The sequence below is a fragment of the Xiphophorus maculatus genome, chromosome 20, assembly GCF_002775205.1.
Source record: "Xiphophorus maculatus strain JP 163 A chromosome 20, X_maculatus-5.0-male, whole genome shotgun sequence".
NCBI classification, from domain to species: domain Eukaryota; kingdom Metazoa; phylum Chordata; class Actinopteri; order Cyprinodontiformes; family Poeciliidae; genus Xiphophorus; species Xiphophorus maculatus.
In genome coordinates, this window is record NC_036462.1 from 9994391 (window position 1) to 10016082 (window position 21692).

A 21692-nucleotide genomic window follows, 5' to 3' on the forward strand; every position below is an offset into this window, starting at 1 on the left:
ATGCTAATGATGTCATTTCCTCATCTGAGTGAATGTCGAATCTCCTTTAGAATGGCACCTCAAATGCAATTAAGTCTGAGACGCAGGGCCTCACTCTCACTCTTGGAGGGCCAACACTTGATTGAACCACCTTTTAGGTCAAAAGAGGTTTACCTGATAAATTAACCAGCCTTTCCATTGTGGCCAGGGACAAAAATGGAAACTTTTGAAGAGAAAAAAAGATTTTCTGCTTTTTTTTTCCCCACTCTGAAATCTTTTCTCATCCTAGATTGTGTTAAATTCCTGAGAGGTCAGGGGTAATGAAATGGTAGTGTTTGAGAATGATTTGTCCCACTCATCATAAAATTGTGTGTTGCAGTTGTTTACTACTCACAGCAATATTAAAATCATTTACAATAGTTTCCAGGGGACAATTTTCAAATATCTGCATAGTTAAAGACAGATTTATTCTCACTTACAGCAAAATATTTAAATAGTAACTGCTGTGAATGGTATGTGCAAGAGTCTGCATTTCTTCATGTCACTATCATAACTTACCCAGAGGTAGCCTTGAGGTAAAGAGGTACTTGCTGCAGAAAAGCCCAACAATGCACAGTTAACAGGGTTGTGAAGAGCAGTTTCAAGCTAAAAGAAAAGAAAAAACATCTTTATTATGCATGTCTTCAGACAGTAATTCCATTGTCTTTTCGATATATTGTTGTAATTCTAGTTACCATGGGGTAAGCTGGTTTGAGAAATTCTGCAACAAAATTATGGGAGTCTGTAACTCATATGAGTTTGTTTTTTTTTCTTTTTTTTCCAGAGCAGCCTATTAAATAAAAGAAGGATTGAGACACAGAAAAACCATGCACTATTTTAAGGAGTGAGATTGAATAGCAAGAAGCACAGTATTTCTTGTCAAGTTCATTTTTTGAAACAAAAGTGACCATTTTCAGTCCAGAAAAAAATACCTCCCCTCATCATTGATGGTAGACTACAAGCCTACCCAGTAATTTGAAAATAGAATTTCAATGACTAATGTAAAAAATAAAAAAAAATCATCAAATAAAACAAATGATGTAGACAGATTTTTAGTTTGGATGGTACAGGTCCTTTTATCAGCATAAACAAAAGAAGCCAAGGCTGAGGAGCTTAGTTCAAGTCAGTGACTTTTGCAATCTACAGTAGCTTTGTATTTCAGAAGAATATTCATGCTTTTTGAATGACAGTTAAAAGACAAAATGATTTAGAAGCATAATGTTTTTCGATGGCTACCCGTTTCGAAGGCCATGTAAATTATGCTATAATAATTCTTCTCACACTAAGAGGACCAAAGCACCTGTTTCCGCTTTGTCAAAATCAATGATCTGTCAAATAGGTAAAATAAATAAATACATTGCTTATTTATATTGCACAAATGTTTGCCTGAAATGGAGTGACTGAGGTTGACATTTACAAAATGAAGTGCATGTGTCAGAGTACACCAACAACCTCTAACCAGGAGCTCTCTATTTGGGAATGATGATTACTTTGGAATATGACCGCTAAAGGTAGGCCATGTAGCCGACAGAACAAATAATTGTGTGTTGTTGGGATAATGGAAGCCAGAAGTGGGTGAGTTGCTGAATTCGAGAAGAGGAAGAGAGTAAGTGAGTAAGTGAGTGAGGAAGTGAGTGCGTGAGTGTGGAGAGTGTCGGCGACGAGAGCTCCATGTCTTTAACTGTCGTCCTCTATGGCAGCATGCATCAATCACAGGTAATTTATAGCCACCCGTGGCAAAGACCCTCCCTCTTTTCTCTCCATTTGGGGTTGTTTGTAAACACTAAACAAAAAAGGACACTGGCCAGATCATTGCTCTCCTTACATGCTCTGCAAAGCATTCCTCCTCTTTTTCTGTCTGTGCCCATCCATTCAAATTCATTCCAGAGATGCACAGCTCATCCTCTATCAATCTATCAGTCCTGTGTTCCCAATTCTCTTTCCCATCATTCACACTTTCTTATGCCTGCCCTCTTTCTTTTATCTTTGTCTTTTGTCTCCTGACACCTCTTTTCCTTTTCAAAAGCTGTGGAATGTTTTTTGATAGGTAATTAAGCAATAGCCATAAATGGTGTCCATATGGAAAAGCCCTGTGGTTAAAAGAAAGAGAGCTCTGTAATGGACCAGAGGGACTGAAACTCTAGGGAGCATAGTGCTAGCGGTTCACTTCTGGATGGATTTTATCAGTCACCTGAGATTGGCAAGCATTGTAGGCCAATCTTCATAGACCTTGATAGCATTGTGTCTGAGTACATTGCACCTTTCTAGTCTTAAAATACTAGAAACGTATCCATGGTAAATCTGCCCTCTACTGCTTTGTATGGTGTTCAAAAGCAGTAATGTAGGATTTCAAGTGAAACGACCCAATCTCAGTTTATTTATATTAGAATAGTAATTAGCAGCTTGCAAATGACCCTATATTTAAGTGTGCATTAAAAGAGGCAAACCATTTTCCATAATGGATACTTCAATGTAAAGGCACACAATTATTGAATATATCAATGTGCAAATAATATATCAGTCTGTGCAAATAACAAATCTTAAATATTACATGAAAACCTTTTGAATAAAAAAATGGTCACAATGAATGAAGCATACTATGACGCCATTACATTAAAACAGTAGCAATGACTATAATCAATACAGTGAACTACTGGTCCACTTACTGGACCTCTTAAAACAGCCAGTGGAAAGTGCAGGGTGAGCATAACAACAAAGCCTGTAAAATTGTTTCCACCTGTAAATGTGCTAATTATATCGACACCAGCACACAGGAAATGTGGCCCTAAAGCAACGTCCATATTACAGGCACTCCCAAAGCTAATATGGTATCAGTGAGGCCCCATTTAAAAATCAATGACATCCAAGCTTTCTCAAAGTCTTCGGAAGATTCCAGACGGACACACAGGCTGTGTGTCCACCTGGAGGGCTGTAGGAGTGGAACAGAGAAAGTAAAGATATCCTCTTGTATGAGATACAAAACGATATGCATCCACGTGCATAATGAGAAGGAAAAGTGAGCTTGTAAGCCAGCTGAGGAGAGTTGAAGGAGGATTTCAGGGAACACGAGGAAGGAAAGGGACCAAATTGGCAGGTGAGCCAATTAAAGAATGATTTGTTAATGTGATGGGAGAGCGAATTTCCAGCTGCTGGTCACCAATGACTCCAACAGTCAAAAGAGCATTACTCCCACCTATCATCTCAAGAGGTTGTATTCCATTTACTGGTTTAAGGATATCAGCGCAGAAACATTTACTGTTTGTCTACAAGATATATTTCAAGTGTAAAGCTAAATCTCCTTCCTGTAGGATGGAAACATTTATTGTCAACATTCCTTATATATTATGAAGACTTTTTGCCAAGAGATACTGTGGTACACCCCTTGGCACATCATGTCAGCAGTAGCAAGTAGCAATAGTTATTGGTCGTAGTCTAATATGACAGGAAAGAGTTTTAATGATTCATGCTTTTGGCTGTCAGACTGTCAGAGCAGTGCTCCCATGGTAAATATGGCTTCTCCAAATCCAATTAAGGTTGTTTCAATTCCCAAGGCTACTAAGTTGCACTGTTTTTCCTTAAAGCAATTTTCCCCTGTAAGCACTGTGAAATCTTTTTCTTCTCAATGTGTGGAAGACATAGAGATTTGTGACAACTGCTTTCCAAAATACAACAGTGCATTATATTAACTGGAGACTTTTAATGTTATTAATGATGATATGTACGACAACAACAATTGCATTGTTGGTCTCCACAATTCCCAAGTAATATATATGCTTTATTGGAAATAGTGCTCTACAGTTATTTTATAAAATATTGCCTTATGTGAAAGTCCTGACCAAACACTTCTAGGCAATTGTAAAAAAAAAAAAAAAAAAAAAAAAAGAAAGAAGAAAAAAGTGTATGAGCAAATTCTTTTCACTGCACAGTATAGCCTGATGAAAATCTAATAGAAAAATAATATCTCAATAAACAGTCAGTGAACTGGGTGTCGTATACAGGACCCAGGGAAAGAAATTATCCCAGTACTTTTTTTTAATTCCAAAGTCACAGTATCTTTTCCCAATTCCACATACCAACAATCTTTTACACGCACTAACAAGCACTAATAGAAAACTTCCACTGTTTATTAACTGGTAATTGACTGGTGCAGGAACTCCCTCTCGACTGCAACTCCACCGCCTAAGGCTAGAGGCAGGACAGCCACAAAGTGAACCGCCAGTCAACCTGAAATTACTTATACCCAGACCACTGTTACAGGTAATGGAAACTAAAGAAGCTGAAACAGAAGATATTTGGCAAAGTTGGTCTACAGGTAATCAAGAAGGAAACCTATGATGGACAGTGATATAGTTTCACTGTTAAAACTGAATGGGTGGTTTTAAAGCTCTAGCAATTACAGGATAAGGGCATATATTTATATATATATATATATATATATATATATATATATATATATATATATATATATATATATATATATATATATATATATATATATATATAAACAACTTAACTGGAATCATTTTTGGAGCAATATACTACTTATTAATGATGTAATGAGACTTAATTATGCAATATATTTAGCTAAACACATGTTCAGAAGGACAAATCACACACAGAAAAGAAATCTGGATGATAGTAACTGTATTTTTTCTTAAAGATGTGCTACATTCCCTTTCTTGGCAATGGAGAGTGCTATCTAATATTGACTATTGATTGCATAGGTGTTCAACAGATGACATGAGGGTAAAACTCATTTACTAGGATTAATATTATTACTATGCTAGACAAAGCTTTCTGTGGCTTCATATGCTTTAGAGATTGAGACAGATTCTACATGAAAATACTGATTTCCATCATAGTAAAGTATTATCATAAGATGACCACTCAGAACAAATTGATATCGATTTTCAGATCCTTCACTGTAAAGGGTTTCTGATTGGTATTTTCTGACTACTATGATACAAAAACATACCACTCGCAACTGTAATAGAAATTCTGGAGGGGTCAAAATTTCACGGTTTTCTTTAATTTGTCACTTGTCTGTTTTTTTTCCATAAGCAGATGGCTATTTAAAAGAGTGAACCATCTGGGAAGCCTTTGTTAAAAACAGTTTGGAAAAGGGCATGAACTTTCAAACATATTTGGCAGGTAAGTGGATGAGCCATCTGTCTGTCACCATATATTCCAAGCTAGATCCAACCAGTCAGATCAACAGAATGGAGCCTGTTGGTACAATCAAACTCCCGCTGTAGTCAGTAGGGAAAAACTGCGAAAACATCTGTTATGTTGAGAAAAGCCATCAGTGTAGTCCTTTTTCAGTTTTCTGTGGGCTAGCTCTGAGATAGTTGACAAAATAAGCATGTAAAGGGGGCTGTTCGTTGACTGTCACCATATCCAAAACACAAGAGGCTCCCATGGTAATATATCAATAGGACTGACACATATAAACTAAATACACTCCTAAAACAGTATGATTTTTTAAAAAATCTTTTAAAATGTGAGCAAGGACAAGACATCAAGAAATCTCTGTTGGTGTATAATGGTTTATTTTATCTCATTTTATTACACTGTACACTGCACAGCTTGTCACTCTCTGCTTGAAACAACAAATTTTTGCTCTTTTCTCCTTAAGTTTTCCCTCTCCCTGACCTTTTCTGCCCTGATTGATCGAGTGATTTGTCAGAAATGGCAGAGTTCCAGACAGCTGCTCTTTGAGGTGCACCAATCTTCCCCCTAGGCAGTTGATATGCAGAAGTATCTCATGCTGCTGTCTCTGGCTAAACCAAGGAAAGATGTGTATATCCATAGATACATACACTGGAATTGTGTCAAATAACAGACAATATGGAAAAGGAAAAAACAGACCTTTTGTTGAAAATAAATAAGTACGGATTTATCATATTTAGGTAGTATTTGGGACATATAGGTTGTAGAAACTTGCCTGACCAATCTGAAATTTGACCTAATAGAAGAATAGAGTGTCAAAAGTTATCAAAAATCTGGACTTTTATAGTTTGCCAGTTTAAAGGTCAGTTTAAATACACTGTGAGAAAACAAATGTGCCCCCAAAGATTGTGTTTCTTCAGGAGTGACCTCCTCAAGGTTATACTGGTTTATCATTAACAGGAACTAGTTACAACATCACCCCTGCAAGGTAAAAGCAAACTATTTATGTTCATTATTCACCATCTAAATACTTTAAGTAAAACTGAAAACCAAACTGACCCATTAAAGTACAAGAGGAAGAGGCGCGCTGCATCCACATTCATCACAGAAATTTTATAATACATCCTATTTCCCATGATTGTAATACCCAAAGTTGGACAAATCGACTCTTATGAAATTTAAAAGATAATACATCTGATCAAATCCAAATAATTCTGGGCAACTTCCTGCCAGCAGATATCATTAACTGTGTATGTGACCACACTTCATTACAAGAGAAAATGAGCAGATTGTAGATAATTGCTTGCAAACCACAGTTGCCAAACTGGGTACAAATCCTCCACGATATGAATTGTTGCATTGTTGATGAAAAACCTCCCAGAAAAAGTTATCAAAATGACCATGCTGCAAAAGTGAAAAATTGTGAAGGTGGAGCTTTCATCCTTTTATGAAACGTTATAATTTCTGACATCAACAATGTCAAAATGATATCAGTCTGTCATAATTTTTGTCAAAAGTTATAAAGTAAATCAAGACAGCATGGAGTAAAATGTCTTAAGTACTTCTGACAGGAATACTGTTTCAAAATCTGAGACTTTAATAAGTAGAAATAATAAAATATTGTCATTCTCAGACTTTTACTCAGTCATTGATATATCTACAAAAGGATCCAAATAATTAAGTAATAAGTCATATTCAATAACTTAAAATATGCATTCCCACTCATTTGTCAAATTAAAAGTACCTTTTGAAAATTGACAACCTTTAAGTAGACATTCAATATACTTTACATTAAAGTTACATTTCTATATTAAAGTTTTTTGTTGGTCTGATGTTATGTTCTAGCTTTAAATGTTGTGTTTTCATTTACTATAAGAGAAAATGCACCATGACTAACAGAAATAAAGGCTTTCAAACAAACATCTGTGGGTTATCTACAGTAATATGATTTATTTAATGATGACGTTTCTGAAATAAATGGACATTTCAGTGATATTAACATTTTCTTAATGGGTTTGCAGAGGGCAAGTTGATTATTTGGTCCTTAAACCTATTACCTTTAGTTCCAAAATAGAAGAAAGAGGTATTCCAAGCGTTTAAATTTGTATGAGCTCACTTGCATATGTATGGTCAATGATTGCATGTACACAATTCACCCCCCAACCCAATCTTCTTTATTCAGAGAAGACAGACAGTTCAAGTGATGAGAAATGTTTAAAACTGGTGATACCATCACTAAAAAGAGACAGTAGTCTCTAGTATCAGCGGTCAGACAAATATAATGTAGTGTTGACTTCCTTTTCCAGGTGGTTTAACAATTGGCTCTTTGATTCATGAGTTTCCAGCTTCTCACAGAATGGCTGTGGCAGACAATTTACCCAATTCACTGCTTTAACAACCCAAACAAAGACTGAAAGGCTTAATGACATATGAAATTGCAATCAGCTTTAAAATGATTAATGACCACACTGTTTAATCCCTTTAAGTATCTAGAGAGTAAGAACAAAAACTACTTTAGCAATACCAGCAAAAAAAGTTAATCTTTAAAAATTCAAAGTACTCTGATTACAAATTAGTTATTTGAGCAATCGTAACAAGTGTGCAATCATAACTTGGCCATATGGTGACACCAAAATGTTGTTTGCTCATTATCTGTTTACTAATAAATCTGACTCTCAAATTAACCTAATTTTAAAAGACAACACGATCAAAGTCAAAACTTGCAGTTCATATAATTTCATGTGCTTCATGACACCACTTGATTTAAATTCCCCTAGCGTCCACAAGCAGAGATCAAAGGGCCAACCACCTGCTGTGCATGCAGGCCTGAATTAAACACAGAGTATTCAAAGTCATTTGAAGACAATAAGATTAAACCATCTGCAAGTAGATGTGTGGATTTTTAACTGTTCTTAGCTCTGGCAAAGGTCCTTTGGAGGTAGTTTGGGCACAAGGCAAAATCATGTGGCTCTCAGCTTAATATTGAAACTAACTCAGGACATCTCTCAGAATTTAATAAGCACTGTCTGAACAGTAACGATTCCCCGTCTCCCCTAGCTATGCCACAGATTATATCAGCAATAAGTTGAATGAAGTTGGAGAGCGGTTTTGCATATCTCTGTTCAGAGTCCCAGCTTGACATTGGTAGGACATTATAAACTCATATTCATGACTCGACTGAGATTTCTTCCCCGTGTCCTTCACTGCTGCAAGACTGCCAACAAATGTGATGCAAATTTACTCTGTTACTGTGCTCCATCTTCACACACCCATACACATGCACTTCAAACCCCAACCCTACACCCTCTCTGACTCCTGTGACCATGTCCATTTGGACTTTGGATGAAAGAAGTGTCCTACCCCTGCATTAATGGTCTGAAAGAAGACTACAGGCCAAAACATCCCTGTGTAGTTTATCACTTCCAACATCTTCACTTGTATTTTCCCACAGGCGTTTGCACCAAGCAAAGACAAGCATTGTACAAGAGATTTTCGGCATCCTCAAAGACAGAGGTTGACACAATGGTTTGTCATCATGAACGTCCATAAAATAAAACCCTGGGCTTGAGATCAAAACCTATCTTCTGTAATCCCTAATATCTGGGCTGTCATGCCAGCTCAATCCCAACCATGTGGTGCTAGAGTTGCTTTTGCCAAAGATGCTGTGCAGATTAAGGAGCACTTCTTGTATTTGAATCTCTCTTTTCTTGGAAACTTGCTTTCTATTTGGCATCAGATTAGAGAATCCCAAATCACAAATGTTTCAAAAATGCTAATGGACTTGCTCAAGCATCACATTGGCCAGTTGAGCTCAGTTCTATATTTAGATTTAAATAGATTTTTTTTTCATATTTCCAAAAGATGTTAAATTAAATGAAAAATTTTTTCCTACATGTCAAACATTTGGAAGCAGCTTCAAGTTTCCTTTCACAATGCTTTCTTAAAAAAAGTTCTATGGATTTTAAATCTTTCCAATGCATGATCAGACTGTGTTTGCCCTGCTGTGTTTAATGTTTGTTAGCTACACATTGATGTTATCAGACCACTTTGAAGAAACTAGAATATAAGGGGTATTTTCAGTTTTTTTACACTTTTTTGTTTAGTGCATATTTCCACATGTGTTATTCATAGTTTTGATGCCTTCAGTGTGAATCTACAATGTCAATAGTCATGAAAATAAAGGAAACTCATTGAATTAAAAGGTGTGTCCAAACTTTTGGTCTGTACTGTATATATGTATACAGTATATATATATATATATATATATATATATATATATATATATATATATATATATATATATACTGCTCAAAAAAATAAAGGGAACACTCAAATAACACATCCTAGATCTGAATGAAAGAAATATTCTCATTGAATACTTTGTTCTGTACAAAGTTCCATTTGCACAACAGCAGGTGAAATTGATTGTCAATCAGTGTTGCTTCCTAAGTGGACAGTTTGATTTCACAGAAGTTTGATGTACTTGGAGTTATATTGTGTTGTTTAAGTGTTCCCTTTATTTTTTTGAGCAGTATATATATATATATACATATATATATATATATATATATATATATATATATATATATATATATATATATATATATATATATATATATATATATATATATAATGACAATTTTAGTCATAATGTAACCTTGCAAAGCCAAGATTCAAATGGTTATTAATCAGACTGATATTCTGCAATAATAATACATACATTTTCAAGGTTAGAGTCCAGTCATCATATGTCTCCATCTTTATCTCTACTCACAGCTTATCTTTGATGTTTAGATGTGCCTCCTGATTATTTTGTTGCAATTATTGTGAAGGAATTATATCTTAAGCTTTGCATAAAAAAGCTTTGCTGTTGGCTCCCCTGATTTCTGTCTAACCTTATATAGTAACGCTCACCCTTAGAGAATATGAGAATTCAGAGTATTAACTTTCAATTTCAGGCTAATTAAAAACATATTTTGGTTTAAAATAATAATTAAAAAAAACTTTAAAAAAACTCCAACTAACTTCAGCTCAGATTAATTTCAAAGAGAGATAATGGAAGTATGCACTATTCTTTTTCCTGCTGTTTTCTTAGCAAGAAGGAGTAATGGAAAAAAACTGGTGTAGCATTGAAGCATTGTACATATTTCTAAGAATGCATTCCTGCTGCATTCCATTACAAAAACATTTTTGTTTAAATTATTGCACATATTATTGTTGATATTTTTAAATAAACACTTGTCAAGTGATAACAATTTACTGTCACTGCAATCCATATAAATGTACAATGGAACACGATAGGGTGTCATTGCAACATTACTGCACAATCTGTCACATATTAACTCTTTTTTATAATAAACAACATAAGATTTGCTTAGCCTTTTTACAACTAACTGTGCTGTAAACCCTTGGTGTGGTTTGCTTATGTAGAAGTGAACAGAACGGTCCTACTAGCAGGCAGATCAAAACAACTGTACCAAGACCGTTTGAAGGAGGTGGTTTTGGTAGTTTCCAACATACTCCAAAGTGGTTCATTTATAGTGTGAATGTGGTCCAACGTTGATTTGACGCAGCTACCAAGTACACGCTGCAGGTTAGAACCATATGCTTCCCTGTAGTGCAGTAAGAATTACCACAAACATAGGCTGCACATCTTTCTTGCAAAGCATAAAGCTCTATGCAACTTTCAATAAGTCTTCTCCAAATCCCTTCGGTATACCTTCTAAGATAATTTCACATTGTGCATTGAAACCAGAAAAAGTTATATGTTAACAAACTCATCAAATGATTTGGAACAAAGTACACATATAACATAGTGTAAAAATGTCCTTACATTCATTTGGCTTTCTTTAATGGGCCACAAAGAACAAATATGAGGCACATTTTCACTGCTACTATGGTATACCATATAATTATCCTAAAGCAAATGTAGTAACAGAACATATGTTTATATTCTTGCAAACTAATTTCATTGCACTACTGTTTCTGAGACAGTCTTTGTCTTCACATGCTAAGGGAAAGTGAGGCCAAGAGCCTTTTGAGAGAGAAGACCATAAGGGCAGAAAGAGGGATTTGAGTAACTAATCATCTTCCTAACCCTCAAACATTCTCCCTGCGCCTAAATTTACTCGCTCCAAAGAGTTCTGTTGTAATAAGGGTTAAAAGGCAGCTTTGTGTAAAAGCCAAGAATTTGACCACGTGTTAGTGTCTTAAAAACATTATTTTCCTTCTTTAATCCCTTTGACATTGACCTACTACAACAAAACTAAGCAGCATCTACTGTTGGGGTTGCCAGATGCTTAAAAGTATTAAGAGGAAACGCTAATTAACAAAGCAAAGACTAAAGAGAGATAACAGCAACAAACTCTCTGATGTCGCACAATTAGAAATCAAAAAGGATGCAGGGTTTTCTTCCCCTTTTTTCAAACATAAGTAGTTTTTTTCCCCATCTTCTTCCCCACATGGATGCATAATCACAGGGAAAGAATGTGACCAAATTAGCACATTTAGCAGATCTGCTGGATTTCCCTTTTGGGTAGTTAATTTGTTCCTGCATGCTATCTTGACAAGTACAGAAACCCTTGGCAAGAGAAACAGAACTCCACTCTGAGGCATGGTTTCAGTGTCTGTGATTCCCTGTAATTAGTATGTTAACTGTCACAGCAACAGATTGGGGCCTTTGCAAATGACCTCACTGCCAGGCAGTGGGTGTGGCTTTTCTTTAAAATTAAAAGATAAGGAAATGCACTGCCCTCTGTTGGGAAGGACAGGAAAAAAACATTATGAAAGCAAGGACTTATGAATCCAAGATGCAAAAGTAACAAAACAAAGGCCATGAGTGCCACTTCATTACCGTTTAAATTGCAACATAAAACCGGACAAGAGTAGGGATTTGTTCTCCGTTTCTAACAGTAGTCACAATAGTATACAAAACAAAACATAACAGCAAGAATATTTATATTTCTGTTCTGTTATTTCCATTATTATATAAATCACTTGTTTGGTTGATTTAAAAATATGACTGTATCTCCACATTTGTGCTATAGCACACTTGCAGTTGCACTACTTATTTCAGCACCTTCATAATTATGCCAATATCTGCAACTTTTCTACAGTCTTTCAGCAGTGTTGCTATTTAGGCCGATATGGGGAGAAGCCAGCATTCACTTATGATGTCCACATGTCATGATGTTGGTGGTTTCACACTTATAACACAAGAAAAATAAACCAACTGATCAAACAATGGTCCAATAGAGATCAGAGTTTTTAGTTAAGTATTTTCTTAATTGTTCTTTTATTCTATTTTCTCAGAACCAATTAAACTAAATGAAAAGTTTTCTATGGAATCCCTGCAGTTTGTACCATTTCACATGCCAGAATTTACAAAGTAGTGTTCACTCAAATTTCCCCTTCTGTGTTTTTTATATTTTTTTTCTTTTGTTGGTGCAGACAGAACGAGTGGAGGTGCACAGCCAGCACTTTTCTGCTTTAGTCTTCAAAGTACCCATTGGCTATTATTTGAGTTCAATAAACCTGGCTACAAATTCTGCTTAGCACTGGCAGAGTACAAAACAAAAGGATTGACCTCTGCACACTCCTAGCACATTAGCTGAGATTTTGGAAACTGTCACAACTGCCTCAGAGTTGTTCTTATCGAATAACAAAGCTTGACTTGTGACCTGACCTCAGCACAGGGTCCTCTTTGATTGGGAATCTTAAGCAGTTGGCCGGTGTGTGCTGTCACAGTCCTCTGTAATTCTGACAGTGACAAGTTTAGTGTGCCAGGAGTTAGACTTTGCTGAACAGAGCCACTCTTACCAAAAGAGCCCAGTCAGACCAGCCACAAAAACAAGTCTGCCCTGATCCAGCTTCATAATCAGAAATATGACTGACACTTTGTTAAGCGTTTCTTATATTCCATGTGCCTCCTTTAAACTCATGGGTTGAGCAGCAGGGATTTGGTACCTACTTTATAAACATAGTAGCGTGGCATCTAAAGTGGCTTGGCCTCTACAGCCAACCTTCAGGCCAAAAACGTGCATCATAAAAATCATTTCTATTCCTACAAAATAAAAAATTAAAAAGAAAACTAACTTTAAGGAATGTCTAATTATCAATACCCATTCCAAGGTCTTTGACATGAGATTTTGTTACTGGTATACAAACAACTTGTATTTTACCAACAATATTGTATATTTCCCTTGTCATTATTGCAAGCAATCATGACACTCAAGTGAAAGCATTTGCTAAGTAAATATCCTAAATTCCACTAACTTATGTGAAATAAAAAGAAACCAGATTTCAGAAAAAAAGTTACTCGCAGTTCTACATTGTGCTGCTTGTTCCTTCTGCTTGCCAAAACGATATCACTATGTAGTCAGAGAAAGGACTGCTACGCCTGTGCGGAGAGAATGAGTTTTTAATCCATGCTGTGGCATCTATTCTGAACAAATGCACAAAGTGGTGATATGTGTTGCTCTGAAAGATAGCAAACAACCTTCAGGAAGAACAAAGCAAGCAGCATTGCATAAGGTGTCAACCTGTTGCCTGTGGCTTAAATAATTAGAATAAAAAACAGTCTTGGGAAGAGGAAATAAATCATCAGAAAGATCTTGCCTGAGGCAAAGGCCACCTTTTCACACTGTCCTTCTCCTTTTTAATCCATATTTCATGACACAGTGTCTCATCTGTGATATGATACGCACACAGCCTTCACACATAGCTCTTTCATTCAGTCTGGACGCAAGAGCTTTGAGACATTATATGCGTAAATTAGTTATTCCCCAGAAAATGCCATAAACGTAGGCATGAGAACAAAATGTGTTTCCTAGTGCAAAAAGATGCCACTCAACAAGCTCATTTTCTGTGCATGCAACCACTTTTATGTGGTAGACGAGCGCTCAGTGCCTCTCGCTTATCACTCCATCAGCGGGGAAGATGGATGACACAGTGAGTAAGAAGAGCATAGACAACATTCTCCTGAAGTACCAGCTAGCCAAGTAAACAAGTGCAGATCCCAGTGACCTCGCAGAAAGCAATTTCAACAGACGCTGAGAAAAGTTACAGCTTGTAACAGGATTAATGGATTTCCAAGCTTAATTGCACATTTTTGTTTAAAGAAAAGGAACAAGACGTAAGCTTGAAAGATGATGATAATCTGTGGGATCTATCCAGACTAGTGAAATGCATCAGAGTTAGGATGTGATACTCGCAAAACAGACAATCCTTTCAGAAGGAAAAAATAATAATCTAAAATGGATGCAGCACATAATACTTCCCAGCGGAAGAAATTTTGTACTTTAAATTTTACATGTGGAAATTCTCAAAGCTACGCATGAGTTCTGGCCTATCAGCTATTCCTAAGCCCATCCTCTATTAATACTTTTTAAACAAACAGCGTTTACCAGAGTTAAAGTCTTGCTTTTGGATATAAAATAACCTTTTTAAGACTACAGAAGAAGCTCAGCGTTCTGGTGTGAATTATGTGGCCAAGAGATCCCCGTCCCCTTCACATAAAATACTGCAAATATAAAGGGTTCATGTTAGTGTGCAAGGAAGCTTGAAACAGGACAGCAACAAAGCACTGATCTTCTTCAGAGCTTTGCTGAATAAGCTGTTTAACAGAAATACTGTGCACAAGAAAATATGTGTGTCCTAGATAAAGACAGGTATGTAATTTAAGCCCCTTAGTTCCCAACGCATTTTGTGATGCCAGTTGGTAAACAGCTTGCTGTGCTGTCAGATTACTGGCTTGCGTAAATACGCCCTGTATTGGTGTGGAGACTTTGAACTAAGAACTTAACTTTTTCAGAGTAATGTATTTCAGCATCTCAAGTATCTGGAGCAAATGACTGATAAGGTCTTTGTAGGGTATTTTATTTAAAAGTTCATCTGATTTTTCACTGATATTTGCCCTTCTTATCTACATCAACCTAAAGAGCCTGTCTGGGTAGAACGTACTTCAAGCATTAATGTACTAAAACTACAGAATCTGGCATTAATGGTTTCACTTAGAAGTGAATTCTCCTGTGTAAAAATCTGTTACCCTTTTGGCTTTAGTATCTCATATTAATCCCTTAACCCAACCACCTCACAGCTCCCGATGGGCAATCTGCCAAACCTGCTCTGTTTCATATTTCAAAAATGGCAGAAAGGCCACTGAAAGAGAGCGTGCCATGACTCTTTAAACATCACAATGTGGTTTGTCTATTAACTAAGATAGAGTTGGATTTTCTGCATGTTTGCGTGTGCCTGTGTCTGTGTGTAAGGGAAAAGGTGGGGGGAGGAAGAGAATGAAAGTGATAAATTGAGAGGAGTCAGTCCTCCCCCGCTGTTCTCACTTCGCAGACTTGTGATAAGGTTTATCTCCGGAGCCTAACGAGTTCGCCCTGTAGCCCTCTCAAGCTCCCACTGAGTGGACCTCGGTATACAGAGCTGCATGCAGCTAGCAGTGGACTTAGCTCCCTTAGGTGACCTGTGTATGTGCTGTTCCTACTTTGCTTCAGAACTAAATTTTTGCAGGAAATGGCTTCGGCCCCTTCGGCCACATCTCTTTTAATCTGGGATTTCTTTTATGCTTCCTTTTCTTCATCCTTTCTTCTCACTGTAACTCAGACTGCCAAGAGAAGCTGCAAGAGCTGGAGAAAGAGCTGTGGAGTTTTGGCACACAGAGGCATGTGTGTGTCTCAGAGGCAATGGCTGAGGCAAAGATGGAGACACGGAGAGAGAGGGGACTGCTGCTGAGTTAAGCCCCTAATCACACTCTGCTCTGCATGAAGGACTTAAAGTCACTCCATTTAATTCTACCTTCTCTTTAGTCAGAAAAGGGAAAGAAAAAATGCTTACCTCTTCAGCTTTCTGATATCTAGACTTTATTCCTTTGACATGGCCATTCTGTTTATGTATGAAATAGCAAAGTTACAAAGAGCACCCACTGAAATATGGTCTAAAATGTGTGTTCCTTGTCAACGTCAAGTTTATGTCCATAGCACATTTAAAAACAACAGTGTTGACCAAAGTGCTTCACAAAGACTAAAAATAGCTAAAGTTCAAAAGGCTAAACTCAAAAATCAATGAGGACAACAAAAAGGATCAAAACCTGAAGTATAGAACACCATAATCTAACATGACTAATGAAACTCAAATTGATCTCGAATTGACAGCCAATTAAAAAAAAAGTTTTCAGGGGAGATTTAAACAACTGTACAAACACTGCAGCACAAATATGAAGAGGCATCTTGTTCCAGAGTCTGGTAGTTTCAACTGCAAAAGCTTGATCCCCACTGTGCTTTAATTTGGCCATCGGCTACACCAACAGCGCCTGGCTAGAAGATCTAAACACAATTTTTGACTGTGAAAGATAAGGAGAAGAGTTAAATTATTAGGTTGCAAACCATTTAAACATTTAAAAAAGTGAGTAAGTGAATCTTAAAATCAATACGGCAATGAAAAGGCAGCCAGTGTAAATCTGCTAAGACTTGGCCATGCCTTCTGGTACCTGTTCAAAGACAAGCAGCAGAACAGTGCACTAACTGCGGACAATAACTGCTTGCCACACAAGAAAGGAATAAGCAACACAAAAGCACCAAGATACATTTAAATGTTTTTACTTTTTAATTTGCCAAGCACTTCAGTGGTATGCTCAGGTGCTTCATTTATTTATTATTAGAGCTGGAAATTTCAGAAGATCATCAGAGACTACAATTTCCCTCTGGCTTGAAAGATATTAATTGATTTGGCTCTGCACTCAGTCACATGTAACAGCCTTTTGGCAGAACTTTTCTGGTTGCCAGTATCTTGTGGGAAAACCCTCTATACCATGTCAAAAGTTGACTTTTTGCTCTTCCAGCTGTGGTTTCACCTGACTTTGCTCAGTCCTCCATATGGCTAGCAGAGTACAGGTTAATTCATAGGTCTTAATCAAATGATGGAACATTGCTTAACACATCGGGGTTCAGCTGCCATTAAGATAATTGCATTATCACTTTATAACATCCTCCCCAGTAGACATGGTAATTACATGACCCCTTTGAAATGCCATGTCTACAAAAGAGGTCCAAATATTCTCTTTTAGCTCTAAAAATATATTTAAAACTAACTTTACTGACTCCTAAAACCCTTTAAGTATATCCCTTACTTGCTCTGACCATTTAATCTATTGGAAGCTTTTATGTCTTAACAGCTTGTATTGATCGAAATTCTTCAGGTAGCAACTTGAAGAAATGTTCTTGTGTAACCTTGTAACTCCAATAGTCTATGCATTTTTGAGTGAGACCATCAGTGAGATGGTGACTTTTTAGTGGGCTTTGATTGCATTCAATAGGAAGTGAGTGTGTAAAATGGCACTCTATAATCTCTTTTGATGCAATCTCTCACTATAAGAAAAAGAAATCTGTCATAACTGTGGACTAATGGCTTGTTCAGAAGTAGAGTTCATGTCAGTGAAAGTCAAATTGCTTTGACAGATTTATTCAATGTAATCCAATTTGAGGCTCTTTGCCTCATAAACACTGACAGTTTAGAAATACCAGTGAATAAAAATATGCACAGCTATAACACATTTAAACATCTAAGAAACAAGCGGTGATTTGAAATCATTATTTTAATTCATAAACGCAGCAAAATAATCCAGGTGAGAGCTTAATTTGGTTTATCTTTTGTTACATAGATTTATTGGTATCATTGCTGCTCACTTCTTCATTACATTGCTGGTTTTCCAGTTAGAGGATTACATTAGTCCCCTAATCTTTTAGTCATCCAGAATATATAAATTGGTTTTCCTTCATAAAAATATAATAGATTTGTTAGGAAAGTAGAGAGATATTGCCTATGTGTGTATACTAACAGCATGTGGACATACAACAAAAAATAATAAAATGCTGAATTCATCAAGTTACAGAAGAGAAGGAATATCTCTTCAAGATAATTATCTTGCTGTTACATTTCTGTAACAGCTGTTACTATAGCAGGTTTTGTACTAAGATGCCACATGCAAACACAATATGTAAATGTACCAGGACATATAAAACTCAGAATAATAATTCTTTGTTTTTCAGTGGCCCTAATCCTCTTCTGTGTTGTACACTCTGGCTAAAAACAGAAAATAAATCTCCATTAGACTACAGCTGTGTGGACACATGCAAGGTTGGTGTCAAAAATCAGAGGACAATAGGAAGACTGGTTAAAGATAACTGAATCGCAAAAGGATCTCAACTTATTGTATACAAAATACATTCTCTGAATGCAATGCATCAAACTTTGAAGTAGACCGGCTACATCAGGAAACAACCACCCAACCTGTCACTCCCAATATCTGATGACAGGAAAAAAAGGCTAAATTCCATACATACTCACCAAAATTTGGATTGCAACAAACTGGAAAAGGTTTTCTGCTCAAATGATTCTTCATTTCAGCTGCAACGTTCACATTTTAGGGTCATAATTTAATGGAAACTGCAATAGAGCTGGGTGTATTGATCTAAATATTGACACTAACAATACCAAGGTGAGTACTGGTATTGAATTGATACGAGTGTGATGAGATTAATAGCTTTGAATGCAGTTTCTCCTCCACATGTCCAGTAAATTACTAGAATTTAGTCACATAGTTCATGCCAGCACATATGCAGGAATGACAATGCCACATATTCAGAGGTTGCACTTTTAATTTGAGAGCAGAATTTTATACCTTTTTAATGTAGTAATATGACAGAATATGATAATGCTTTTGTGCTGAATAAAGAGGAGAAAATAGTATTCCTATTTAGGTTACAAGCAGATTACAGTCAAAGACTTAGGTAAAAAGGGAATTATTTTATTTATTTTCTGCTCCAATGTGTAACATTGTAGTTGGTTAATAGAAAAAAACAAACACGTATTTTACTAAAATCTTTGCCCTGTATTTTATCATAATCAACTAACTGAAGTCAAGTCACCAAACTATTCAATGATAATTACATTTTAAGAAAAAAAAAATGGTATCAGAATTGGTATTAGTGATACTAGCCCTGTATTTACTTGGCACCGGATCGATACTAAAATTCCCAGTATCACACATTCCTGAGCAGCATACAAGCTTATATCCCTCATGCCTTGTAAGGCTTTGCACTGATGGCTGTGTCCTGCTGGGTCATGAACTCTTGTACATCCCATGTACCCCAGTGGCCTCTGCAGGAATCACATCTCAGCTAATAGAGCTTTGGGTTGTGGTGAAATGAAAGATGGTTATAATCAGTGTGAAGTTGACAAATCTACAGCAAATGTGATGATTACCTTCAGGATTAATAGCTAATGATGTCTGAGCTGAACTGAAATGTATGATGCTTCCACAAAAATATGCACTGAATTTTGAGTGTATGCCACAAAGAACTAAGACCGTGTTGAATGAAAAACTGCACCAAACTCAGTCCTAGGAACTTGTAATTTTATATATAGTATATTTTTTTTTTTTTCTCTAGCAAAATTTACCAAAACAAACTCACACTCACTCCATCTTAATTTTAGCTGTAGAACTAACCTTGATTAAATGTAAATTTGTATTTTCACAATTTTAAGATTATAATTAGCAGGCTCTCAGCATGCAATGATTAAAGAAACAGTGGCTTAAATCTATGCAGCCTGAAGTAAAGTCTAAAAAAATCCACCACCTGAGATCTAAAGAGCTTCAGGCTTCCAGTGGGTGGCTACTTTTTCCTTTATCCAAAAATGAAAAGATAGCTCAGTATGACTCCATGGACAAAAGCCAAGAAAAAAAGATATTAACAAGCCACAGAAAAGGAAAGTCTTCTTTTCACAAAGCGTTTCACAGGTGAACATAAAATGTACCTGGCAAATATTTTATGAATGGGCAAAAATTTTGTTTGTCAAAACAATGTTTATTGTATATCTTAATCAATGACAATTGATTTATACAATCTCACTAATTTCAATAAATTGTAATATTTTGCACAAGTTTCATGTGATTTACAAAAAGAGAATGAATCAGTGAGTGAGTGAGTGAGTGAGTGAGTGAGTGAGTGAGTGAGTGAGTGAGTGAGTGAGTGAGTGAGTGAGTGAGTGAGTGAGTGAGTGCAAATTTACCTTTCTTTCTGCTGACTTTGTAGCAAAGACAGGCATGTGACAGGCAAGCAGTGGACAGGAAAATGGTACTATTGTTTTCCCTTCATCTTCTCCATATAACCAACCTCGAGAATTTTCCTCTCCTGAAACAAGCAAACAAACAAATTCAAGTTTTTCTCCACTCATCACACAGACTAGGTGTTTATTTCACCAATTCACATTGCCCATATTAGCAACTGTGAACTTTCTATCTCTATCGTAAGCCAAATATATAGGCAACCATTTTCAGATGTACTGTATGTCAACTATGTTGTTAGTATTTGAAAATAATCACATAACTTTCTCGTTGCTGGATATGTTAACTTGCATTTTGTCCACACTGAAAGAACGTCCCAAATTTTGTTTGATCTCAGACTGGATGTCTGCTCACTACAAAGTGTCATCCTCACATATACTTTGCCGCTCTACACGCATTTCACAGAAGCCCCTCTTCAGTGCACATTTATCATTGTATAATTAAATTTTTTTATTTATTCATTCCAAGTCCTGTACATGACGTGGAAATATATTCTGCATGTGAGTCAGAAAATTAAGTGGAAGCAGAAAAATTTTGATTTACAGCAATTCTAAGCTGTGTAGTCTAAGTTAAATAAATTATTTTTAAGTACAGGTGAGATGTACCAACAGCCTCTGAGAAACCATCCACCAAGACACAAAAAGATTTGAGGTCACATATATAAAAGGTTAGTGCATTAAGCCCTGAAACATTCTCTAGAGTCATGTGGGCAGTCATAATCATATGCCACACAGGGTCTACATGGGTTAATTGAGGGCAAACTGCAGCAGAAGTGACACCAAGGCCCATAGATTCTTTCACCGCAGAGTAATTATCAACTTTCTTCATTAGCTTTAATAAACTTCTGTTCAGATGTGCTGGCTATGTGTGTTGAATCTGTCAGAGTACACACAAAGAGAAGCTTTGAAATAAACTCCAAATTAATATAAATTAATATTCATCTTTAATGTACTGCAAGGAGAAAGGTAAAAGTGAAATAAATTATAAACACAGACTTTAACTGCAAAATAGTACAAGCATAAAATATGGACACCACCCACTATCTCGCAAGTGTAGGCAAATTCATTTCCATTAGTTACATGTATAAACATAAGAAATCAATCAAAAATTGCTGCTAGATTTATTTATCTAAGAAGTATTTATCTTTAAGCGTATCTGTTTCATAAAATTGCATTGTTCCACACTTTATGCAAGTTTAAGGTTAATGTTTTCTGACAGCTAATTTTCCATCAACTGAACAGATACTTCTTTTATTAATTTTATTTGTTGTAACAACCTAGAAATAATACTGTGACAATTGTTTGTTGTTGCATTAATCATTGATACAATGCATGTGCTTGTGTATGTATAATGCAGTTGGCAGATATGTTAT

The 21692-nt window shown here is 36.2% G+C and overlaps 1 protein-coding gene across 5 annotated transcripts in view; it reads right to left on the reverse strand.

Annotated features, from left to right (window-relative positions):
- The window catches only part of arhgef10l (Rho guanine nucleotide exchange factor 10 like), a 127281-nt gene that overhangs the window by 25200 nt on the left and 80389 nt on the right, over nucleotides 1-21692 (reverse strand). For all 5 annotated transcript variants that reach the window (XM_023325040.1, XM_023325041.1, XM_023325044.1 and 2 more), the window contains 2 exons: nucleotides 20266-20387; nucleotides 538-624 (listed from right to left, as the gene is read on the reverse strand). In XM_023325040.1, coding sequence (XP_023180808.1) covers nucleotides 538-624; nucleotides 20266-20387 — 209 coding nt within the window. The remainder of the gene's footprint in view (nucleotides 1-537; nucleotides 625-20265; nucleotides 20388-21692) is intronic.